This window comes from Chlorocebus sabaeus, chromosome 16, assembly GCF_047675955.1.
Source record: "Chlorocebus sabaeus isolate Y175 chromosome 16, mChlSab1.0.hap1, whole genome shotgun sequence".
In the NCBI taxonomy this organism is placed as follows: Eukaryota; Metazoa; Chordata; class Mammalia; order Primates; family Cercopithecidae; genus Chlorocebus; species Chlorocebus sabaeus.
The window spans coordinates 56,674,611-56,701,449 of record NC_132919.1 but is presented as its reverse complement, the minus strand read 5'-3'; the positions used below and the strand labels follow the sequence as shown (position 1 = coordinate 56,701,449).

The window sequence follows — 26,839 nt, the reverse complement described above, 5'->3', positions numbered from 1 at the left end:
GAAGATGGCTTGAGCCCATGAGATTGAGGCTGCAGTGAGCTCTGATCACACCACTGCACTCCAACTTGGGTGACAGAGCAAGACCCTGTTTCAAAAAAAAGACTGGGCACAGTGGCTCATGCCTGTAATCCCAGCACTGTGGGAGGCCAAGGACGGCAGATCATGAGGTCAGGAGATAGAGACCATCATGGCTAACATCATGAAACCCCATCTCTACTAAAAAAGAAAAAAAAATTAGCTGGGCGTGGTGGCGGGCGCCTATAGTTCCAGCTACTTGGGAGGATGAGGCAGGAGAATGGTGTGAACCTCAGAGGCTGAGCTTGCAGTGAGCCAAGATCATGCCACTATGCCTGGGAGACAGAGCAAGACTCTATCTCAAAAAAGAAAAAAAAAAAAAAAAAAGAGGAAAGGAATAGAAGTCACCTTATCCCTGAGGCTTTGAGGAACTAGTGGAAGGACAGAAAAGTAACCCAGGTTGCTTTGTGGTAGGAAACAATGGTACCATTTCTGAGCTTAGATAGAAATATATACTGGGAACCACATGCTCTCTGCCAGTGTTCTGCCAGTGGAGCACCCTTTGAGAGAGTGAAAGCAAGTGTTCTGATATTCTACAGAGGATGAAACTCAGCTCTCATGGTGTTACTGGAAAAGGGTCCTGATCCAGACCCCAAGTGAGGGTTCTTGGATCTTGTGTGAGAAAGAATTCAGGGCCAGTCCACAGAGTAAAGTGAAAAAAAGTTTATTAAGAAAACAAAGGAATGGGCTGGGTGTCGTGGCTCACGCCTGTAATCCCAGCACTTTGGGAGGCCAAGGAGGGTGGATCACTAGGTCAAGAGATCAAGACCATCCTGGCCAACATGGTGAAACCCCGTCTGTACTAAAAATACAACAAAAAAATTAGCTGGGCGTGGTGGTGCACACCTGTAGTCCCAGCTACTCGGGAGGCTGAGGCAGGAGAATCACTTGAACCCGGGAGGTGGAGGTTGCAGTGAGCCGAGATCATGCCACTGCGCTCCAGCCTGGAGACACAGCAAGACTCCGTCTCAAAGAAAAGAAACATAGAAAACAGAAGAATGAAAGAATAAAGAATAGGTACTGTATAGACAGGGCAGAGCATTCAAAAAACCAGATGGAGGAACATGCCCACCTTGGGCGCAATGCTTTTATATATATAAGATAACAAAGGAAGAAAATCATGGGGGAGATGTGATTTACTACAAGAGCTTTTGACAAAGGATTGTTAATTTTTGTGTAACTACAGTCTTCTGCAAGAATCTATATTATTATCTTTAAAGTGAAACTGATTCTTAGTTTAAGAATGCTTTTGTTCTTAAGATATCAGGACATCAGGACATTTCCTGGGTCTGTTAGGTCGTAGGTCTGTTCAGTAAACATGATTACCTTATTCTTTTAACTGTAAATATCCTGTTGACTAAGAATGCCTAGCCTCCTGGGGATGCAACACAGTAGGTCTCAGCTTCATTTTACCCAGCTCCTGTTCCAAGATGGAGTTCCCCTGGTTTGAATGCCTTTGACAATGGGGTTCAGATTCAAGCAGTAATTATTGAATGACTTCTGTGCGTCTGACCCATTAAAAGGTGGCTTCCCATTCATTATCTCATTCAAACTTCACAGTAATGTGGTGACATAGGTATCATGACCTTATTCCATGAATGAGTACCATGAGGCTCAGAGAAGTTATTCTGTAAGATGCTCAGGAAGTTGAGGGCAGACCTGGAACTGGGGTCTGCCTCCTAATTCAGGCCCTCTCTGCAATACCGAAAACCATTTTATTTTAGACTATTCATTAGATTGGTGCAAAATAATCATGGTTTTAAGTTTTGCACCAAACTAATATTGTGGGAATTTGATTTCTAAACTAGATAACTTAAAATTACAATTTATATTGTTTTGGTGCAATTTTGAGATCCAGAACTATGGAGAAACGTAATCCCAGATTCCACATTTCTTCTACTTCTTTATGAAACAGAGCAACATTTGGGGAGAGGTACGATTTATAATCAGGATGTAGATACTACTTAAGGAAAAACTGGGCTAGAAACAGGATCTCCAGATGTTATTAGTGATGCTGTCACACTGGACTTCTTCCCAGCTCCAGCTTTCAGTTAGTTTTTTGCTCATAACATATTATAACCCCTTTCTATAGCAAACTGGCACAAGGTTTTCTTAAACTGATTCAGGAGGAGAAATAGTAGAGTTATATCAGGAGAGGGGTAAAATCCACATTCACCAAAATGGTGGATTAGGGTTAGAGTTGAGAGGGAGAAGAGAACAGAAAGGGAAGAAAAGGTGTAGGACAACTTGCTCTGGGGATGAGAAGGAAACCTGAGAATGCCATTGACTTGTCACCAAAGGAGAAACTTAAGTTAGAGAGTCAGGGAGTATTTGGAGAAGCATGGACAGTTATCTAGTAGGTTCTGGGTAAAGCAAGAGTTCAGTGGCCAAATGAAGAGCTCCACTTAAGCGGATCTGAATGTCTTAGGAGGATTCCAGGCCTCAGGCTCCTGCATAATTCTAAGGCAAAGGCAAAAAGTTGTAAAACAGGTTTTGAGCAAAATAGCCACATAGCCTAATTTGGCCCAGCATTGTCCTAACTCTTAATACCTCTTTCTCTCTGCTTCTCAGCACCCAAATGTACCATCCAACTGCACCTTCCTCTACTGGCCTACTCTTCACCTACCCTGGGTCCCATCCCCCCATCTCCTCTCCCTCCCTCAGAGCTCCACCTAAGCCTATCTTCAAAGGCAATGACCTGCATACAGAATTAGGCCATCTCTTCTACTCTCCACCCCATCAGCTCTCAAATTTCCACCAAAACTTATCTCATCTTATAGTTGTCAGGAAAGTAACTTGAATACTGAGGACTTCATGTATTAGCTACCTCAGGTCCTTTACGTGGTAAAGAAGGCACTTGTTACCTCAAAGACCACAGACATTCAGAACTGGATTTTTTGAAGAAATTTTAGACCTTTTTTGTATCTCAAAGTATACAAAACACACAATTCATATTAATATATTATGTTAAGTAGATGCTACAGGAAAGATCAAGTTTTATCACCAGTGTCTTAACCACTGTGTGGTACTCTGGGTTTGAGCTTACCTTTGAAGAGCAATCTATAAGAGGAGTTTACCTGGTAAGTTGCTGACTTTGAGAGGAGGTGGCAAAATGGCAGAGGAATTGTTTCAAAATTGATGAGTCTAATTGAGATGCTTTTATGTATTGGAAACGGGGACAAATAAGCAAGATGTGCATGTTATGTTGAGAATGTTCCTTGCTGTGTATAGCTTATTTGAAATGTGCTAAATTATTAAAAGTTTCTCCTTAAATACATTCAAAGATTTAGAAAGCTGAAGCCTAAAAGCAGATCCTGCTAGTCACAGTAGCTTAAGAAATGTTTCTGTATCTGAGCTTAAGACAATGAGTAAGATATGAGAAAAGTGGTTATCAGGGTTGGGGTTACTGTCCCTTCTACCTTCCCCTCTCTCAGTCCTCCCCGTGGGATGGAGTAAATCAGGGAGTCTCTCGCTGCTTTCCTCAGTATCTGTGCGCATTTAATAAACGTTGATGGCATTCTGAGGAAACGCTTCACCATCCCGAGGGCACTGCCTCTTCTCTAGCCTCATCTGTAAAATAACTGTAAGTCATTTCTAGGCAAAGAAATGGCTGTGCTTTTACTACCTTTGTCATTATCATATGGCAGAATAGACCTTACCTGATTCAATGTTTTCTTTTGAACTTTATATTCTATAGCTTTGTAATGATAGTTGATAGTAATTTTCATTTGCAATTAAAAAAAACAAAAAAACAAAAAAACAAAAAAAACCTTTAAACCAATGAAATAGCTGCAAGGCTGTTGTATCAGTTCGAACCCCAAAAGCGCACCGACAAACACCACAAGGCGGTGTGGAGCCACACGCTGTTTTAATGAGCGCCTGGGCGCAGACGGGCTGAGGCCTAAAATGGCGTCAGCACCAAATGAGTAGGGGCAGGGGTTTGTATAGTCTCCTGTAAACAGGAAGTGTCTTAGCCTGATGTAACTGCTATGCGGTACCAGGACGGCCTCTCTCTCGGTCTTCAGCAGGTACGTGTCTTCCGGCTCCTCTCTTCCTGTTTCTGCTATCTTGCTGACGCAGGCTGCTGGTGCAAGTGGTCTTGAGCCTTGGGACTGGGCCTGAGAAGGGGGAAGTTATTCACCACCCACCTGGCAGCTTCCAGGCCCAGGGGAAAGTCTTTCAATAGCCACCATCGGTGTCTAGGGAGCAGCATGCAAAAAATTACAAAAGTAGGAACGTTGCAAATGCTTTCTCATGGTGGAATTGATGGCGACAAGAAAATTACGAAAGCATCGAAGCACTTTTAAGGCTGAGTTTTAATCCTAAGAAATACAAACGGTAAATATAAAATTCCAGTCAATCAACAGGTGCTAGCCTCTATTATTGAATGGTAAACAGTTGGAAAAAAGCTCAAATTAACACGAAGTACTAACTAGGAGACTAATAAATATTTCGTCTAGTCAGTGTGACAGAAAGGCCTCCATAGACTTCTTTGCTCATTGGGTAGGCTGAGAAACGGCTCAGATTATATATGATTTATTTGGTTACAATTGATCATTTGGCCTAAAGACAACTGTCTTTTTAAAAATGCATTATTTATATAGTTGGAGATTCAAGAAAAGGATAAGTGTATAGACCTAAACAGAATCTGAATGCTTGTCTTTGGCTAAGTTGAAGTTAATGATCACAATAACGAAACCACATCAGGAAACACGGTGAGTTTGGGGCCAAATTTTCAGTTGTAACTTGTATCTCTCAAATTGTTACATTATTCAACGGTACATTTTCCACACACTCAAATTTGTTCACTTGTAACTTGTATTAATTGAAAATTCATTCACTTTGGAAGGTGTTTTGAAAGAGGCTTGTTTATAACAGTTGCTGGTACCCCTGGAATTCAAAATGATGCCAACTGAATGCCATTTCAAATAAAACCTTTTATTTGTTTATTTATTTATTTATTTTTGGCAGCAGAAAAGAGCAAAGTCACACAGTAGCTCTTGATTTATGAAACGGTATTTTCTAACTCTCAGACTCCCACCATGTGTGTAGTTCGCTTGAAGGAACTAGGTTGGACACATTTAACAAGAAAATAATTCTATCTCCATATCTGCTTTTTAATTTGAAATCATATGGGCCTTTGATTATACTTTATCTCCATTTTCATGCCTCCTATGACCAGTTGAGAGAGTGGACACTGTGAACCATACATCAGCTTCTTCTGTTTGTAAAATATTGTTCAATGACAAGTCAGACGGATAGAAACCTCCAAAGCGTGGTTGTTATTGTGGACAAAATTTGTGGAAATATTTTACATTGAACTGTGCAGTAAGCATTTTTGCAGCCCCAGGTCACATCCGGGAATTATACAATTGGTTCCGCCAGAACCTGGTTGAAGTGCTGAGAAAGGAGAGGATGTGACAGATCAAAACCGATGTGGACGATGGGTGACTGAAGTGGCCGACAGGCAGGTAGAGGACAGAGAGAAACCCATACATGCCTTACAGGAGTTTCTGGCTTTAAATGGAGTCCATCCTTATAAGTGGTGCATTAAACAAAGAGTTTATTGTAACGTGGGCCTGATCCCTGGAGGAAAAGAAAATTGATTCTTTTTCACTGGAGGGAAGTTAACTCTTTCTGTCCTTTTGCAGCAGAGAAGGTGCTGAACACGTATTTAGTGATGAATTTCCCTGGTTCTTTCCAAGGGGTCTTTATGTCAGGAATAGTATTTATTCATAGTGCATTTTCTATGCAATAGAGAGGCAAGATTCCCTAGAGTCCCCCCATTATACTCCCTTCATCCCATCTAGCACAGGTAGACTGTGTAAAACCCATATTCTAATAGTTACTAAGCTATTAAAATTGGCTACAATACTTCTATTTTTTTTTGTTTTGCATAGGAGTAACTCAAGATGAGTTTGATGTTGCAGTTTTAAATTTCACTTTGACTTGAGCTGGGAAATCCATTGACCTATTATACCAAGGATTAAAAATGTTGAGAGCTGCATGTTCTGCCTTGATCTTTTCAAGACTGAATTTGGAAGGAGAAAAATTATTTTGCCTAAGGACGTCTGTGAAAGTATCAGGAAAATACTGACAAGCCAGAGAGAAGGGTTCAGTTGTAGTATGCTCCCTTTAAGAGGGAAACGAGATTAGCAACTTTGGCAAATTTTTGGGACTCTATTCAGAAGGAAAGAGAAGAGCTGCCAGTGTCAAAAAAAAAAAAAAAAAAAAAGGATGAATGTTATGAGACAAAGGCAGAGGCAATTTTACACCTTTCTGAAAGCTTACCTGGGAGTAGTTTTAGCTCCACTGAGGTTAAGAAAGATGCATTTTTTTTTTCTTTTCTTTCAAGACTAAAGCTGGAGCTAGGGGGAAATGGGTTTAATGTGAAGTAGTGCCCCTGTCAGTTCTGTTTGTCCTGGGAAGTACACAAGGAAGAAAAGCCTCCGTGGAAGAGAGAGGAAGCGCCAGGTGCTGAAGGTGAGGGATTACCTATTACAACAGTAACAATTCTGAAAGTTACATTATGATATGAAAGTAGAAACTCTTTATTGCATCCTTCTTTTAAGGAAAAACCTGATTTAAACAGTTAGGAAGCTTATGACTGCTAGACACATATCTGAATTGTATTTTGCCTTTTCATATTAGCGATTACTTTGTTTTCTAAATACCCTCATGCAAGAAGAGTTTACAAAAATAAAGCAGATTTTTTTTTTATATCAGGTCAGAAAAGTTAGTGAGGCATCATTTGGGATAATCACAGTGTTTACTCAAGCCTTATTCATATATAAAAATGTTATTTTCTCTAATTGCATATTTTACCTCTATAATGACTGGTTGAATTCTAAACTGAAATGAGTAATCAATACTGTGCCGCTGATGTTCAGATGAAGTAGTAGCTATTTTAGATGGTATGACACTGCTCCAAATTTGGCAAGTTTCTATGAAGGTGGACATCAAAAGCTAAAAAGTCTGTTTTTGTTGTTGTTGTTGTTTAGGTTCTAACTGAAAACCCAAACCAAGAAATAGCAACACATCTAGAATTCTTACTACTACAAAATTCACCTGGATCCCTAAGGGCACAGCAAAGAATGAGCTATTACGGCAGCAGCTATCATATTGTCAATGTGGACGCAAAATACCCAGGCTACCCACCAGAGCACATTATAGCTGAGAAGAGAAGAGCAAGAAGACGCTTGCTTCACAAAGATGGCAGCTGTAATGTCTACTTCAAGCACATTTTTGGAGAATGGGGAAGCTATGTGGTTGACATCTTCACCACTCTTGTGGACACTAAGTGGCGCCATATGTTTTTGATATTTTCTTTATCTTATATTCTCTCATGGTTGATATTTGGCTCTGTCTTTTGGCTCATAGCACTTCATCATGGCGATCTGTTAAATGATCCAGACATCACACCTTGTGTTGACAACGTCCATTCTTTCACAGGGGCCTTTTTGTTCTCCCTTGAGACCCAGACCACCATAGGATATGGTTATCGCTGTGTTACTGAAGAATGCTCTGTGGCCGTGCTCATGGTGATCCTCCAGTCCATCTTAAGTTGCGTCATAAATACCTTTATCATTGGAGCTGCCTTGGCCAAAATGGCAACTGCTCGAAAGAGAGCCCAAACCATTCGTTTCAGCTACTTTGCACTTATAGGCATGAGAGATGGGAAGCTTTGCCTCATGTGGCGCATTGGTGATTTTCGGCCAAACCACGTGGTAGAAGGAACAGTTAGAGCCCAACTTCTCCGCTACACAGAAGACAGTGAAGGGAGGATGACAATGGCATTTAAAGACCTCAAATTAGTCAATGACCAAATCATCCTGGTCACCCCAGTAACTATTGTCCATGAAATTGACCATGAGAGCCCTCTGTATGCCCTTGACCGCAAAGCAGTAGCCAAAGATAACTTTGAGATTTTGGTGACATTTATCTATACTGGTGATTCCACTGGAACATCCCACCAATCTAGAAGCTCCTATGTTCCCCGAGAAATTCTCTGGGGCCATAGGTTTAATGATGTCTTGGAAGTTAAGAGGAAGTATTACAAAGTGAACTGCTTACAGTTTGAAGGAAGTGTGGAAGTATATGCCCCCTTTTGCAGTGCCAAGCAATTGGACTGGAAAGACCAGCAGCTCCACATAGAAAAGGCACCGCCAGTTCGAGGATCCTGCGCATCAGACACCAAGGCGAGACGAAGGTCATTTAGTGCCATTGCCATTGTCAGCAGCTGTGAAAATCCTGAGGAAACCACCACTTCTGCCGCACATGAGTATAGGGAAACACCTTATCAGAAAGCTCTCCTGACTTTAAACAGAATCTCTGTGGAATCCCAAATGTAGTCCTAAATTGTGATTATGAGGGCTACCACTAAATCATTTTATCTTCCAGCCAATCACCGTAGGCAAGTTGTTGTAAACATGGCTTTTTTGAAAGTGTTATAGCTATGTTTTGTGATGATGCTGGGTAAGTAGAGTAAGTTGAACTTGGTAAAAGATAATCTAAAAATTCCATAGTTCTCGATTATTAAAATTTTTCTTGTTAGCCAATTTTGTATTAAGAATGCTATTAATAATTGATTAAAATGTATCTTTTTTGTTATCTTATATACTTGTATCTTCAGTTGGAGGTGTAGTATTCAAATATGGGGATATGAAGGCAGGAAGGAGGCTAGAATAAATAAAAATGAAAAGACAAGTAAGACAGCATAAATAATACATTTTTACATATGTCAACATTGATAATACAATGAAGATTTGCTATAAAAAGTATGATATCTAACCAAGATATGCAAAAGATGCATTCAGTAAGCTGTAATGTTGAGAAATGTAACTGTGAAATCAGCTCACCAGTTCAAGTCACTTGGTTTGCCACTTGGATGGTCTTCGTTTCAGTGAGCATAGCTAGTGGCTGTCAGAAATTGTCCACGCCACCAATTCCACTGCCACTTGCCCAGGTAGTGATCCATGAGAGCTAGAAGCGATTTTTTCTCTAACCGATGAGGCCGAAGAAAAGTTAACAGTATTTAGAGCAGCATTTCTCTCTTAAAGTCTCTGGTTGACTCCAACAAATGGAGACCAGAAATAAGGCAACCGTAACCTTGCTAGGTTCTCTGAGAAGGAGAGGTTCTATGTTCATGTCCCACCTTCTTCCAGGACGTGACCAAAGGACAGGATCATATAGATGAGGTGAGGGGATGGTTAGCAGCGAGAAACATTCTCAGACCCTTGGAGAGAAACTGTTGCTAGCTTGCTAGTGTCGAAAGATTGCAACTTTGGCTGCTACATAAAGGAGAGAACCTTTTTTGGGGGAAGGTGGGGAGGGAGATACTTATTTGTGCCCAGAAGCAGTTATGTATGCTTCTAATCTTGGTTACCGTACAAGACACAAATGCCTCAAGTGGTGGATTGCAAGAAACTCTTTTATTGAACTTGGAACAACCATTTAAATGAAGGATTTTGTGAGATAGAATTCAATTAAAGTGATTTTAATGCACAGTAAGTGGATAATCTGAGTACAATGAAATTTCTTAAATTTTATAACACGAGATAAAGTTGTATACTCTACTTTCATGTTAAAAGATGTTAATCATGATTACTTTAAGCCCACACCCAGTGGCCTATGAGTAAAGAGTTACTTTAAATTTTATAAATCAAAGAAATATTAGGTACATTCAGAATTCTATGTGTTTTGTGTCTGTTTTACATTGTTGCTCCACTGGCAATAAGTATGTGACACAGTTTTTATTATTTATTTCATTTAAATACACACACACACAGACACACACACCCAGTTTTTGCTTTTTCTGGAAAATCTTTCTTTCTCTGTCTCTCAATTTAAATTAAAACACACAAGTGAATGAACGAAATTACATAGTCCAAGATTATAAATAAAAGTAAAATATATAGGTATAGGTAGATAGAGTGCCTTTCTGTTTCTTTTCTTTTTTTTTTCTTTTTTTGTTTTTCTTTCCTTTCTTCCCTCCTCCCCCATTCTTCCCTTTCTCCTTCCTTTTCCCTTGTGTTTTTTTTTTTGGCCTGGGAGTAATAAAGTTACTTTTTAAATGCACATGTGCCATCTTTTATTCCTGTTGTTTTATGGATAAGAGATTTGTTCAGGTCAAAAGTTGCAAAACTGTTCTGAAGCTTAATATCAGAGACCCAAGTACGATGATTTTTAGTCCTGCTTGAGGAATGCACACTCCATTTAAAAAATTATGCACACCGTAGATTTGGATTGTACAGCAGCAATTACTTGGCTAAATTAGAGTACTGCAATCTTGTAAGTAGAAAACAGTCACCATGACAATAGACAAAAACACTTAAACATTTTTTAGCTTGTTTTACCTTTGACCTACATCTAGTTTCATGTCACCTTGCTTTGCTTTGTTGAGTCCGCTACTGCTAATGTTTGCCTTGTCAATATCAGAATGGGGCATCAATGTCCCGTGAAATACATTTTGTTGTGCTCTGAGCCTCTATCATCAAATGCTTATACTCAGAAGAGAATGTAAAATCAGCATTTCTATGTGATATTTATCTCTAATTATCTGTGTAATATTATAACATACTTGACAACCCCAGTGAGTTACTTAATAATAAAGATCTTAATGCAAAAAGTGTGTACATATACCTATATTTTCAGTGGTATAAGGTATCTTTGCTGACGCGGTCAGCATTGGGTACAGTGCACCAAAAATAAGAATGCTGCTTCGTATAAATAGAACATAGGCAGCATTGTAAAGCATTTTTATGGTTTTTTTTTTTAAAAGCTTGTAGAACAGGTATATCTGAAGTAAAAGTTGGTTGTTTTTGTAAGTATCACGAGCAGGTCCTATGTAAAATGGCAATTCTAGTTTCAAATGCCCTACCAATAATGAGAAGTTGGGTGAGTATTTCTTCTTATGCCATCTACTTTTTCCCCCAAAATGAAATTATTCTGTGAGGTTAATTAGATAAAAAACAAATTGTAGCATCAAGGTATTGCTCCACTGTGTGCTCTGGTTTCTGAACAGGGCCCTGGAGAAGTGAGTAAGACTAGGGAGAGAGAAGAAAATATTATTTTCATGTGCCGCCAGATTAGTGAGTATTATCAAGTGATTTACGCATAGATTTAATCCCCACAATAACATAGTAAGCTGGATATTTTAAATTTCCATTTCATCGACTCTCCAATCATCTTCTTTTCCCTAACAAATTCCTAATTGGAAAACAATGTGTTCAGGTTAAAAAAAAAAAAAAAAAATTACAGCTGTATTTCCAGTCCCGATGCAGGTTGCTGGAGGGTAGGGTTAACTGGCATAGTTCTGGCACATGAGATGTTAGCAGGAATTTTTGGGTGCGGCTTTTATGAAAGCTTTTAAGCTGACTTGGCTGGCAGATGCCCTGTTCCTCTCCCTGCTCACCCTTCTTTCCATCTGGACTTCTAACTTGGTAGCTTATGTTCTTGAAGCCACCTTGTAAGAATGCAAATCAAGGACACCCCTACAAGGGAAACTAGAAAGGTAGGAAAGACTGCAGCCTTAGATTGCATATCTCTAGACATCTTTTTCATGAGTGAAAATAAATATGATTTATAATTGACACAGTGAGCAATATATCTAAGGGAAATTATCCCAGAAACAAGCCTGGTAGGAAAAAAAAAAAGATGCACAACTTAGGTCCAACTTGTGCTTGTCCATGACAGTTGATGAAGTCAATCACTGTGGAAATAGCTAGCTAGCTTGCTTGCTTGCTTTTTCTTTCTTTCTTTCTCTTTCCTTCCTTCCTTCCATCCCTCCCTCCCTCCCTCCCTCCCTTCCTTCCTTCCTTCCTTCCTTCCTTCCTTCCTTCCTTCCTTCCTTCCTTCCTTCCTTCCTTCCTTCCTTCTTTCTTTCTTTCTTTCTTTCTTTCTTTCTTTCTTTCTTTCTTTCTTTCTTTCTTTCTTTCTTTCTTTCTTTTCTTTCTTTCTTTCTTTTCCTTTCTTTCTCTTTCTTTCTTTCTTTCTTTCTTTCTTTCTTTCTTTCTTTCTTTCTTTCTTTCTTTCTTTCTTTCTCTCTCTCTCTCTCTCTCTCTCTCTCTTTCTCTTTCTTTCTTTCTTTCTTTCTACCTTGATAAAAGGATTCACCAGGCCTCCTGCTCTTTTGCTTCTTTCTTCCCCCCAACATAATTACATTCTGTGTTTTATTGGGACTTTCACTAAGGGTGAATGGTCTAAAATCACAGAAACCTCGATAAAACAGGCACTGCACAAGTTGGGCAAAAAAATCAAACTCCGCTAATACTGTCTCAGGCCCTCTATCCCTTACCAAGACCAAACTGCATCCATTTAGCATATTTGAGAGGATTTCAAATACACACAGAGGAATCCAGATTTCTCTTTAAATATTTGTATTTCCTAATTTCTGAGTTGGTCAGGACATGTGCTGAGTAGATTCTCTGGGCCACTTTTATGTAAATTATTAGGCACCAGATTCTACTCCGTTTAATATATTCTATCTATGAGTCTCATCGGTTACAAGCCTCGATTCTTCTGTTGTGAATGTTCTGCAAGGCGTGTGCAAAGGCCTGTGTCTTTTAGGGTAAGATTTGCCTGTGGATATCTAGAAGCCACGCCCATTCACCCTGGGTACACTATAAATCACAAAACCCTGACTCAATTCTAAAATCAGTGTGGCCTCTCTCTCTCTCTCTCTCACTTTCATTTTTAAAGGAGCAGTATGACCCAGGCTCCCGAGAAGAGAGTTTTTGGCTCCACATGTAAAATGCAAGTTGGCGTCAACACAGAACACACAGACAGATTATGCAGCAGAGGGAAGTGCTTGGTAAATTATTTTCAAATGTTCCCCTAGATAGGAGGTCTTTGAAAGCGAAAACTAGTAACCGAGATTCAGTTCAGATCAATCTGTGGGCAGGCAGCAAGTAAGGTCCCTAAGAAGGGGCATTTTCCTAAAAAGACATAATCATAATGCTGCCCAGAAACCACCCTTGGTCTGCGTTACTTTGTAGCTTTTCTTCGATCAGAAAAACCTTATCTACCAGTAAATTCCCAAGTGTTTCTTTCACTGCTCTTGGTTTCCTAAAGCAACTGAACGCACTCCTCTTAATGACTGTGTGGTTGGGTCATGAGATTTGGCTTGGAGTAAGCAGGCCTCTTGCCTCATCCTGCCACCCTGTGCTTCTTTCCTTGGAAATGTCCAAACTTGTGGTTTGGGATTCTCTGTGCGGACTTTGGAGACTTACGTCGACACCTCTACATGTTTGAAATTCGATCGATTCAGTTGCTGAGCACCTAGCAGGGACAGTAGAAAAAAACAAAAATAAAGTGAATAAAAGAAAACTATAGCCTTTTGCTCTTGGATCTCACTGATTTATTCTACTTTCTAAATACTGTAACGTAAAAGGATACCACGTCCAGGGTCTGTCTGCTGTCCCAAGAAAAAGCAGCTGGGACTGAGATGGAGAGTCTTCCAAATAAATAAGGCAATCTTGTGCTGGATAATCACTCATCTCAGGCCTGGAATGGAAACTCTGGGGATACTTCAGGCTGCAGAGAAACAGGTTAATTATTTAAAGTATTTCAGCAAGCCCGATGGATGAAAACTCAAACAAATAGATTAAGTCTTGCTAAATTACATAGCCAACGAATGCTATTTTTTTTTTTTTCCTCTATGCTATCACTTACCACAGGGGCCTATAAAAGGTCTTTAATCACTGTCTAAGTAACTTGTACTTGAGATAGAAAGGGCCCTGGAGATTTAGTCACTGTGAAAACTTCTTTACAGCAAGTTATCAGAAATCTTCAAATTTCCACATAAAATACTTCAGTCACATGCGATACTCACTGTGGTTAAATGCCCTTTATTTGAATTAGAAGCACATGTTGAAGATCAATTATTTATTGTGCTGCTGGTTGATTCTTTCTGACACTAGTTGGCCTGGGGAAGGGAGGCCAGTCTTAGGGGCTGGGGTAAGGACAGAGGCTAACCTCTGCTAGCTGCCAATTCCAGAACAAAAGACTTTTAGGATATCTCAGGAGGATATCAGCTCATTTAATCAGATCCCTTTTTATGTAGGAGGAAACCTCCAACCCGGGAGTTATCTGCCTAAAGAGTGACAGACATGGAGGGACAGAAGAAGAAAACACAATTACCGGGGACCAACCTGGGGCAACAAGCAGACCTGGTGCTGCCCAAGGTGGAAATATTGCTATTTTTTAATCAGTAAATAGTACAAATGATCATTTCAAGACAGTATTTTCTAGAAGTACTGTTGATCATTAAGTATTTAAAGAAGTGGCAGACACAGTGGCTCACGCCTGTAATCCTAACACTTCGGGAGGCCGAGGTAGGTGGATTACCTGAAGTCAGGAGTTTGAGACCAGCCTGGCCAACATGGTTGTGAAACCCCGTCTCTACTAAAAAATACAAAATTAGCTGTCTGTGGTGGCATGCACCTGTAATTCCAGCCACCCAGGAGGCTAAGGCAGGAAAATTGCTGGAACCCAGGAAGCAGAGGCTGCAGTGAGCCCAGACCACGCCACTGTACTCCAGCCTGGGCGAGACTCCATCTCAAAAAAAAAAAAAAAAAAAAAAAGTAGAGAAGCTGGGAAAGCAAAGGAAAAAAAAAAAAACAAACAAATGTGGGAGGCAGCTGCTAAGAGCCTTGATAAAGGAAGATAAACGTCTTCAAAATGTGCACAAACAATGATTGACTAAAAAAAAAAAAAAAAGCTCGCACCTTTTCAGGGAAATGCTAATGCACAGTGAGGCACACCTATCACCTATGTACACTGATTTATTGCCACCAAGCCTTTTACCTTGGAAGCAGAAATATTTAGTCTTTTGGCAGGGCCAGCCTAAAAGAATAAGCAAACACAAGGAGCAACAGGGTTTTTTTATTTGTTTGATTTTTTTTTTTTTTTTGGAGCAACGGAGTTTTTTTGTTGTTGTTGTTTTCATTTTTATCATTAAATGGATGTACTCCCTTCTTGAAACAAGTGCTATGAAGAAGATAGCCCAACCTGAGGGAATCACACAGACTTGGACTGGGTATAGCTGCTTATTAACTGTGCCACCTGGAGCAACTGAGCTGCTGTCTCTGATTCTCAGTTTCCTTAGCTATAGATTTCCTTTCTGTATTAAGCTACAAATTTAAGGGTGCAGAATTAAGAATCAAATGCCTTAAGTTTGAATTCTAGTTCTACTACTTTCTTTTTCAAAAATTAATTATTATTATTATTTTATTTTTTTGAGATGGAGTCTCACTCCGTCACCCAGTCTAGAGTGCAGTGGTGCGATCTTGGCTCACTGCAACCTCCACCTCCCAGGTTCAAGCGATTCTACCGCCTCAGCCTCCCAAGTAGCTGAGATTACAGGTGGGTGCCACCACACCCAGCTAATTTTTTTGTATTTTTGGTAGAGATGGAGTTTTGCCATGTTGGTCAGGGTGGTCTTGAACTCCTGACCTTGGGTGATCCACTTGCCTCAGCCTCCCAAAGTGCTGAGATTACAGGTGTGAGCCACCACGCCCGGCCTAGTTCTACTACTTTCTTACTGTGTCACTTTGGGCAATTTACTTAACCTCTCTGGGCCCAAGTTTTCTCAACTGTGAAGTAAAGAAAGTAACAGTACCCACCTTACAATTGTTCAAAGGGTTGTGAGAAAATATTTATATGGTCCTTAGAAGAATGCCTAGCACATAATGAATGCTAATACACTGTAGGCAATTAATACTGCCAGCAGCAAACTCATCTCTTTTGGTGTTTCATAATTTACATTCCTTAATTTTTAACATTGACCTAATAAAAAAACCCAAAAAATTAAAAAGGAAAAATCATGCAACGGTTTAGTAGAAGAAATATAAATTATTCCCAATCCAAGTGTAAATGGTTTCTGTACTATCTGACCAAAATTACTTTGGATGATTTATATCATATATCATTTCCATTGTGGGAGGCATGAGCATTAAGTAAAATACAGTTTTGAGAATAAAATACTACTCTACTCAGATACACCTAAGGCTTAGTGAATAGCACCAAACAGAGGAAAAATCAAACTGCATATAATACAGGATAATCCTCCTGCATTATCTACTTACTGGGCATTAAATTAAAGCCATTTCCAAAAGTACTTAACTGCTTCATATCATAATAACATGTGTTATTCTCAAACTGTTCAACATGTTCCAGTTAAATTGGAGGGGTCCTGAGAGGAGCAGGCTTATCATCCCAAAATAACATATCACTACTCAACTAAGCTGCTACTCACTGAACTTGAAAAACCTCACTGGCCTGTGATGTGCTGGTGGATCCCACAGAGCTTTTCAAAAACTGCTCAGAAGACAGAACCACACCTCATGATGGGAAAGAAGAGGTGTGTTGAGCACATTTGAGATGGGAGAAGAACGATTCATTTTTTTCTCTAATGTATGACATACATTTGTAGGAAGATCATGATTAAATCAGGCAGAAGTGGATTCAGATTCCTTTTTTAAAGGTGTGCCCCTTGGCAGCTGTATGAACTTGGGTAATTTTCTAATTGTCATTGAGCCTTAGTTTCTTTGTGAGTGTAAATGGAGTTAATCATATTTACCTGTGGGCTTTCTCCGTCCATATTGTGCTGCTTACAACAAAATACCACCAACCGAATGAGCAGCAATTTATTGACTCACAGTTCTGGAGGCTGGGAAGTCTAAGATTGAGGGATAGCCTCCTAGTTGTGTCATCCCATGGTAGAAGGTGGAAACACAAGAAAGGGCAATAGAGAGAGAGGAAAGGTGACAAAATCTCCCTTTTACAACGAATCCACTCCTGTGATAAAGGCGTTAGTCCACTCATGAAGGCAGAGCCTCCATGGCCTCATCACCTCTCTAAGGTTTCACCTCGTAATACTGTTACAATGGCAATTCAATTCCTGCATGCGTTTTGGAGGAAACAAACATTCAAACTATATTACGGGCTAATTGCAAAGAGTATATTAGGATACCCTTACACACAAACACATATATATGAACATACCTATAAATATATGTGTGTATGCTAATATACATGTATATATGTGTATGTATAGACAGACACACATCCAACTATCTGGCAGATAGGAGTTATTCAGTAAATGAATATTCTCTGTTTTCTTCCATATATATTATATCAAGGTATTATGGAAAATATGGAAAATAATCCATAAATATCAAGGTATTTTAGAGGAATTTGAAAGCCAAAGCATTATTAGCAGTAGGATAGTAATGCTCTACTGATTATCACAATTTTAAAAAATATCTTATGTTTTCATCTTGATATGGAGGTTAATATATGAGATCATATTCTTCTCCTGCACCCAAGGGAAATTGATTTCCATCTCAGGGCTGCCATTAATGAGCTGTGGGTTTGGGGGAAATTAACCTCCTTGTTCCGCTATTTCTGAACATTGATGACATGGATGTTCTTTAAATTACTTTATGGTTCTTTACAGCCACAAAATGTGCTGATTTTTCCTCGCTCTACTTGTAGCCCCGATTTTTTTGTTGTTGGCTTACAATGCTTTTATTTCATGGGCATATTACTACGGTCTAAATGTTTCTGTCCCCTCCAAATTCTCATGTTGAAATCCTAAGCCCCCAAGGCGATGGTATCCAGAGGTGTGGCCTTCGGAAGGTGATTAACTCATGGGGGTGGAGGCCTCATGAGTAAAATTAGTGCCCTTTTAGAAGAGGCCTGAGAGAGACCACTCACCCCTTCTACCCTGTGGAAATACAGTGAGAAGGTACTGCCTCTGACCCAGAAAGTAGAATCTCACAAGACCATGAATCTGCCTTGATCTTGGACTGTCAAGTCTCCAGAACTCCAGGAATTAAATTTCTGTTGTTGATAAGCCATCCAGTTTATGGCATTCTGTTACAGCAGACTGAACAGGGTTAGGTACATACGTAATTTAGTGCAGTCTTTTCTATTCTCATAATTACTGCATCATCTGAATTCAGCTGGAAAGTTCCAACTTTACAACACTTTGTGCAACTTTATACATCCCATGATAATAATTTGACAACTCAGTTGAAGTAATATTTGTTGAATTTAGTTTTCAGTTCTGCTATTACTGCCCTTTTCTAAAATTGGGTCTGTTTTAAACAGGAAAATTGAAGCTGTTTAAAAAATCACAAAAATTGATTTCAAAAAAAGATGAAATATTACTTTTACAATTGTAATAGCAGGAAGAAAGTAGCATCATGAAAAATGTAATAACTGTAGTAGAACACTAAAATTCCAATGGGGACACCTTACACTCATGATATAAACTAATAAAAGGCATCCTCATGCATGTTATTTTGTAAAATACCAGAATTCTTAATCTAGGGAAGTTGGGGAAAAATGCTGATTTATGGATGCTACTAACCCTTCATGTTATTATAAAGGAGTGCATGCATCAGGGCCGGGCGTGGTGGCTCACACCTGTAATCCCAGCACTCTGGGAGGCCCAGGCGGGTGGGTCATGAGGTCAGGAGATCGAGACCATCCTGGCTAACACGGTGAAACCCTGTCTCTACTAAAAATACAAAAAAATTAGCCGAGTGTGGTGGCGGGCACCTGTATTCCTAGCTACTCGGGAGGCTGAGGCAGGAGAGTGGCATGAACCCGGGAGGCAGAGCTTGCAGTGAGCTGAGATTGCACCACTGCACTCCAGCCTGGCCAACAGTGAGAGTCTCTGTCTCAATAATAATAGTAATAGTAATAATAATAATAATGAAAAGGAGTGCATCTTCAGGTGGGTGATTTGTTTGATGAATGGCAAACTGTACCTGGCTAGCCTGTATTTCATTTTAACTTGGGGAAAAGGTGGTTTCTCTTGTATACCTTTCAAGTGAGTGTAGCTCACCATCATTGCAACACCTAGATTCCCAGGCATCAGTGGTCTCCCAGTCTCCTGAACATGATGAGAGATGGCCTGTTCTCAATACAAAGCCATCACAAAATAAATTCAGGGCACACTGGGCTATTCTGGGATCTCTTCCAATATTGTGCCTGGCATGAGATGCAGAAAAGCAGCAATTTTCAATGGACAAATCTGAATCTGTAGTGTAAGCCGAAGTTTCTGGAATGGTATTTTTATTCTTACGTTATAAATAAATGTTAGCATGGTCATGAAATAATTAAGACTGAATGGAGAGCAGTATTAGATCCATTGAACAATATTAAGTTGTGTTTATCCTTCTTCAAAAGTGTAACTTATTATTTAAGTTATTACTCTTTGTTTTAAACCTTTGAACAATAAATAAAATGATAACTCTGTGGACCTGCTTGTCCTAGTGGGACTGGAGATTGGAGGAAAAACAAATATTAATGATGTTGCAGGCAGAAAGAAGACAAAAAATAAACAAAAGCACTCTGCCTTTTCCCCAAAGGTTGGGGTGATATTTAATTGTGAAATGTCATAATTGTAGTGATAACAATATTAATAATAACAATTATGTAAATGCTTCTGGTAATTGCAATTCTATTAGAAGGCTGAGTATTTTTGGTCACTATTGTGCCACCTTGTGGTCACAAGAGAACACATGTTTTTTCCATGAAGTAAATCCATTAAGTTTTAATTTATCCCCCACTGCTATGGAATGATATTTGGAAAAATAACTTGGAATGCTTGGGGTCAATCATACCGATAAACAAAATATAATGGACACCATTCAAGTCAGAAAATAGCAGACACTGAAAAGCAACAAACAACATTGTTCTAAGTATAGATTCCGTGTACTGGATTTGCCCCAGCTACTTCAACATGGATTACATATTTAGAAGATAAAATTGTAGTTTCTTTAGACTGCCATTCTCAATCTACAAATATAGACATGAAAATCTGGATGGCATCATCTAATAGATAATTCAACACTCTATTTACCGCAAGGGAAGGCAGCCAAAATTTAGGCATCGATTAGCAATATTGTGTTAAAATAATCACGCTAATGGATATATAGGTATAGCTTAATAAACATGATTTTAATGGCAGGAGTGAATATTTGCTTTATAAATATGTATATTATAATCTCATAATTTGTATGCATTTCAAATAATTGTGATATTTGTTTAAAGGATTTTTCTGTTTTCTAAATCCTACTTGTGTCAGTATCCAGATGTGATGAACAGAGAAAGGTAGGATTGGCCACCTTCCCATAGAGTACTGTCTGCTAGGAACTAAATAATATATTTTGTAACAAACTCAGATATTTAATGGCCACCATCTTATACCATCAGTGCTTATTTGATTAAGGCTGTGATTTTTCTTTTTAATTAAAGATAAAAATATTAGAAACAACAAAGTCTCCATAATTCTGTCATTGTAAGTAGTGGCTGTGGGTGTACGTTGGGGTGTGTGTGTAGAATTTGGGTGGAGGAGGAGGAGGAGGGGGGGCAGAGAGAGAGAGAGAGAGAGAGAAAGAAAGAAAGAAGTAGTGTATTAGATAACTTAATGCATTCTCACAAATATACTGCCATGCTAGTGTTGGTTTTAAGTCTCTCCATCCATCTCTCTGTCTCTTTGTCTCTGTTTCTTTGTTTCTTGACCTTATATGTATCGATTTCTCTCTTTTCTCTGATTTTTTTCTACTTCTTATTCTTACTCTCTACATATTAGTCTCTCGTTCTCTGTCCATTTCTGTGTCCATTTCACTCTTTCATTTAATTTACATTGAAATCTAGGAAGTCAAGTAATCTAATTACTAATGGATTACTAATGGTGTGGCCTTAGGAAAACTCCTCAAACATCTAAGCCTCAGTTTCTTGTTAAATAGGGGTTAAAGTACTTAGGGGTTAAAGTACTTAACTCATAAAATTGTTCTGACAATGAAATGAAACATGACATGTTGTAAAAGCCCTTAAGACAAAATCTAGCACAGAGTAAATGGCCAATATATGGTGTTTATTTTTATTTTTGTTGTCTGTGAAATGTATACATTTTTAGTATTCCAATCTGTACCATCATAAGATGCTCTAATACTGTCTTATTTATAGGTATAATAAGTGACAGATGTAACTCACAGAATTTTAAAAATGAATCTCCCATGTACTTCTTCTAACCACTTTATCAATGAAAGGCTCAGAAGAAGATGTCTTACTTACAATCACATAATTATTAAGTAGTAGATCTGATACAAGAATTCATATCTTCTATATCCTTACACACAGTTCATTGCAATGAACAATAATTCCCAATGTAAATCATGTCTCTTTTAGTAGTCTTTCTTTTCTTTCTCTTCTTTCTTTCCTTCCTTCCTTTCCTTTTTCTTTCTTTGTCTTCCTTCCTTTTTTTAATATTTCTTTCTTTCTTAAATTAATGCAGTCAGTGAGATAACAATTTTCAACAAGTACTCGATTTTTATAAAATTCGTTAATTCATGCATTCATATATATCATGTGTCAGATCATTTACAGACATTTTGAAGGTAATAATGAACTAAATAAAAAAAAGGTATTTCCCTCACGGAACTTAAAATACAGTGGAAGAGCAGCCAGGTGCATTGGCTCACACCTGTAATCCCAGCACTTTGGGAGGCCAAGGCAGGTAGATCACCTTAGGTCAGGAGTTTGAGACCAGCCTGGCCAACATGGTGAAACCCATCTCTACTAAAAAGTACAAAAAAATTAGCTTGGCGTGGTGGTGCACACCTATAATCCCAGCTACTCGGGAGGTTGAGACAGGAGAATCTCTTGAACCTGGGAGGCGGAGGTTGCAATGAGCTGAGACTGCGCCACTGCCCTCCAGCCATTTGCGACTCCATCTCAAATATATATATGTATGATATATATATAGTATAAAATATAAATATACATATGTTTATATATACATAGTGGGAGAGTCAGAAAGTAAAGAAACAAATATATTTACTCATGCTAAGTCAAATGATGTTTCATTACCAATGGACCACATATACAATAGTAGTCCTATACGGTTATAAAACCATATTTTTAATGTGCTGTTTTCTGTAGTGAGATGCACAAATACTTACCATTGTGTTGCAAACTCCTACAGTATTCAGTACAGTAACATGCTGTATAGGTTTGTAACCTAGGAGCAACAGGCCATATCACAGAGTGCGTAGTAGGCTATATCATCTATTAATAGCTCTGAGCGAGTACACTCTATGAGGTTCTCACAATGACAAAAATCACCTGATGATGGATTTCTGAGAACATATTTCCATGCTCAGCAATGCATGACTGCAATTTAATGTCAGGTACCATTAAGGGGAATGAAATAAAAAATAAAGAAGCATACCGGTGCAAAGATAAGTTGCCATTTTAGGTAGGGTAGTCAATAGAGATCTCTCAGTAATATTTACCCGGATAACCAGAATAGAGAAAGCAAGCCTGTGGATGCCTGAAGAAACAGAATTCTTAACTCATGCCAAGGCCCTGAAGAAGAATTTGAGAATCTGGGGGCAGGGGGTGGGGGACAGTAAAAATTAAGATTCAGTTTTGGCCAGGTTATGTGTCAGATACCCATTTTATACTCAAAGGGTGACAAAGACTAGAAAGCTGTATATGTGAATTTAGAGTTGTGAAAGAAAGATCCATAAGATGCACACATTTGGAAACCATCTGTATAGGTAGGTAGGTAGATAGGTAGATGATTGATTGATAGATAGATAGATAGATAGATAGATAGATAGATAGATATAGATAGATAATGACATAGGCTTGAATGACACCTCCTAGGAATCAAATGGAGATAGGGAATTAGATTGTGAGGTAGAGCTAGAATCACTGTAACACTGTGAGGTTAAGGCATGTCCTAGTTCATTTAGTGCTGCTATAAAGAAATACCTGAGGCTAGCCAATTTACAAAGAAAAGAGGTTCATTTGACTCACAGTTTTGCAGGCTGTGCAAGAAGCATAGTGCTGCCATCTGCATTCGGTGAGAACCTCAGGTTGTTTCCACTCATAGCAGAAGGTGGAAGAGAGTTGGTGTATGCAGAGATCGCATGGTGAGAGAGAAAGCAAGAGAGCAAGAGGGAGGTGCCAGGCTCTTTTTAACAACCAGCTCTCATGGGAACTTAGTGAGAACTCACTCCCCATGGGGTTGATTCCTCATGAATAGGTAAATAGAAAGGCATTATTTTATTCATGAGGAATCTGCCCCCATCACCCAAATACCAGGCATTAGGCCCCGCTACCAGCATTGGTGATCAAATGTTAACGTAAGATTTGGAAGGGACTATATTCAAATGATTGCAAGACATAAGGGAAAAGGCAGAGAAGAATGGTTACTTAAAAGCGAAATAAAGAATGTGATCCAAGGAAGAGAGAGGTGATGGATTGTCAGTGACAGAACCAAGCATCAAATACTTTGGAAAGAATATCTGGGGTAAATGCTTAACTGAAGATGGTTCAATAGAGAATGAGAATGAGAGGTGAGAAAGCAGAGAAAACGTTTGAAAAGTCTTGATGCTAAGGAAGGAAGACAAATGAAGTAATAGCTGGAGGGAGATATAGGGTCATTAGAAGCTTTCTTTTTTTCTTTCTTTCTTTGTATTTTGCTTTCTTTTGTTAGTGGGAGGTAGTTCAGTATGTTTATGAACAGATGGGAATGATCCCTCTCTAAGGAAAAAATAGATAATGTAGGAGAGAAAGGATAATTAAAGATGCAGAGTCCTTGAATACATGAGAAGGGATCTCGTCTACAAGTAGAGGGAGTGGTGAGAGCTCATCTAAGCTACAGACACAGAAAGGGAAAAGCACACACAGGTAGAGACGCAGAGGTGGATTTCACGTTGGGTGAGAGAGAACTAAAGGTTGAAGTTGTTCTTTCTGCTTCCATTTTTTTTCAGTGCAATGAGAAGCAAGGTAAACAGATCAGAGTGAAGGATATTGTTAGAGGTTTGAACGCAGATAGGAAAGGTTCAAATACTCATGTCAGAGACTAGGAGATTAAATAGATTAGGACAATTAAATAGGATTGTCAGGCAATACAACAGAATTGTATTTTTAATATTTTTTAAATTGAAACAGGATATCACTCTGTTACCCAGGGTAGAGTGCAGTGGCATAATCTTGGCTCACTGCAGCCTCGACCTCCCAGGCTCAAGTGATCTCCTACCTCAGCCTCCCAAGTAGCTGGGACTACAGGTGTGCGCCACCACGCCCAGCTAATTTTTATATATTTTTTAGAGACAGTGTTTTGCCATATTGCCCAGACTGGTCTCTAACTCCTGAGCTCAAGCGATCCACCCACCTCAGCCTCCCAAAGTGCTATGACTTCAGGCATGCACCACCATGCCTAGCTCATTTTTGTAGAGACAGGGTCCACTATGATGCCCAGACTGATCTTGATCTTCTGGGCTCAAGTGATCTACCTGCCTCGGCCTCCCAAAGTGCTGGGACTACAGGTGGGAGCCACCGGCCAAGACTGTACTTTTAAAGTAAATAAGACTGAGCATGGCTGTATGTTTCTCTTCATCTATAACATTTGTTATAAACTTTAGTTTCCAAGAAACTAAATCCGTTGAAAAAAATCCAGCTTTCCAATATAACGTTTCATTTTTGTGAATGACACATGCACTCACAATTCAATAAAAGAGATGACTAATTTTATCTGCCATTGAAACATTAATTGTGAGGATCTGGAAATACGTGACAAGATCACCATTACAGCTCAAGAAGAACCTCTTGCTACTTAAGTATAACACAGAGCAGGATCCACTGTCTCTGCAGTGTGCCAGCTCTTCATCCTTTTATCTATTTGGTCACATATTACAAAAACTGTTGAAGGGAAATAGGAAAAGTGGTTGGGACTCTATCAGAAACACTTATCCTAGCCCATGGGTCTATGTACTGTTTCACAAACTTTCTGGTATATCATATTAAGACATAATAGAAGGTACTAAGTGCTGAATACATGAGCTAGAGAACCAAGAGCTGTTTAAACTAAAATTGTCCTAGAACAGCAACCACCTGGCTATGTGGGTTGATGCTGGAGATAAATAGCAATCAATTGAGAAATGAAGATTTCAGTCAAATAGTTCTTCATCTTCATAATAATTTTACTTACTTTTTCCATCCATGGATTTGCTGTTTTTTTCTTACACACTTGTGTACAATGTCAAAACTGGTTCTTTCCCTTAAAGCCAGTCCCCCACTTTTGAGAGTGAGAGTAGAAGCAATTTTTCTTTTTTTTTTTTTTTAAAGTAGAGACAAGGTCTCCCTACGTTGTCTAATTCATGAGCTCAAGCAATCCTCCTACCTTAGTCTCCCAAAGTGCTAGGATCACAGGCATGAGATGCCATGCCAGGCCTCCTTAATGGATTTAGTGCTGCCTTCCTCTGGGATATATTCTTTGATATCCCTTTAGAACACTTTTAGTGTTCTAAAAAAAAAAAGTGAGAATGAGAGAAAGGGATGGAATGGATTCTAGTCTGACAATAGCTTTTTAGTGAATAAATGAAGTATTCATAAAGAAGAGGAGCATGGGCGTATGTTAGAGCAGGCGTTGTAGCTACTGTCCCAATGAACAATGTTCAATATATTTTTAAAGTATTGAAAAAAAGACATTTATAGTGGAAAAAATCTCTACCTTAATATACTTTTTGTGACTGCCATAAACTTAATTGCTATATGTGAATGAGGGATATTTGATACAATATATGAATGAGGGATATTTAGTTTTCAGTAAAGTTGATGTTTATCAGGTGGCTACAGCAAATCATTGATTTTTGTTAGCTGTCATAGCATATAAGCAAGACAGAGGCTCGCAAAAACTTGTTGGCATGCTTGTTTACAAATACTTACAGAGGAAACTCTTTTGAAAATATCAAATGCACTGTCTTCTTATTTCCTGCTTATTTGCAATGAAAGCTGCCAGTCTACTAAGTTTTTCCAGGAGCCGGTATGAAGGAAATCCATATCTATGTTAAGAACATTGTATTGAAAAGATACAGAGAAACACGGTTTTAAATTGATATGCAATTACTGTCCATAAAGAAAGTAAGTAGTTGTCTTTAGTTTGGCATACTCTACTGAAAACTATCATGATACTAATAATAGTAATAGCATCTTTGGGTGGACCCTAAGAGATATCAGATTAAAGTCACTACATAAAAAACAAACAGAAGAAATCATACGGTGATGTCATGTTGAATGTTATAGGACAGGGGTCCCCAACCCCCAGTACTGGTCCATGACCTGTGGCCTGTTATGAACTGGGCCACACAGCAGAATGTGAGTGGCAGGTGAGCGAGTATTGTCACCTGAGCTCTGCTTCCGGTGAGATTGGGGCAGCATTCAATTCTCATAGGAGTGTAAACTCCATTGTGAACTGTGCAGGCGAGGGATCTAGGTTATGTGCTCCTTATGAGACTCTAGGGATAAGTGTAATGTGCTTGAATCATCCCGAAACCATCACCCACAACCGCCCCCTCCTGTCTGTGGAAACATGGTCTTCCACGAAACCAGTCCCTAGTGCCCAAATGTTAGGGGCCGTTGTTATATGACTAAAAACACCAGGTCAGGGCAAATTAAGTTAATAACTTCTATTTAACTGTGTTCTTATCATAATCATTTACATTGTATGACCCCCAGGGGACTTATATTCATGCAGAAGTGTTTAAAAATGGATACTAACAATTACATTTCTAGTAAATCAAATTATTAAGATGGCCAAATGACATCAGGCAAAATTTCTGCCATTTTAGTTATACCAAAAATATCACAGAGAAAAGTAACGAGGGAATCTTAAGGAAGGTCTTGTTCAACTCCCTCTTTTGTTTGGAGACTAAAATCAGGATAAGATAAATGA

The 26,839-nt window shown here is 39.0% G+C and overlaps 1 protein-coding gene across 4 annotated transcripts in view; it reads left to right on the top strand.

Moving 5' to 3' along the window:
* KCNJ16 (potassium inwardly rectifying channel subfamily J member 16) overlaps positions 1–10,681 on the top strand; it is a 171,043-nt gene extending 160,362 nt beyond the window's left edge. For 3 of the 4 annotated variants that reach the window (XM_073005085.1, XM_008011963.3, XM_008011961.3), the window contains one exon: positions 7,077–10,681. In XM_073005085.1, coding sequence (XP_072861186.1) covers positions 7,170–8,426 — 1,257 coding nt within the window. In that variant the 5' untranslated portion in view covers positions 7,077–7,169 and the 3' untranslated portion in view covers positions 8,427–10,681. Of the gene's footprint in view, positions 1–5,096; positions 6,559–7,076 lie in introns of those variants that run through there. The other variant, XM_008011964.3, reaches the window with a different exon arrangement.
* Positions 10,682–26,839: the final 16,158 nt, after the last annotated feature.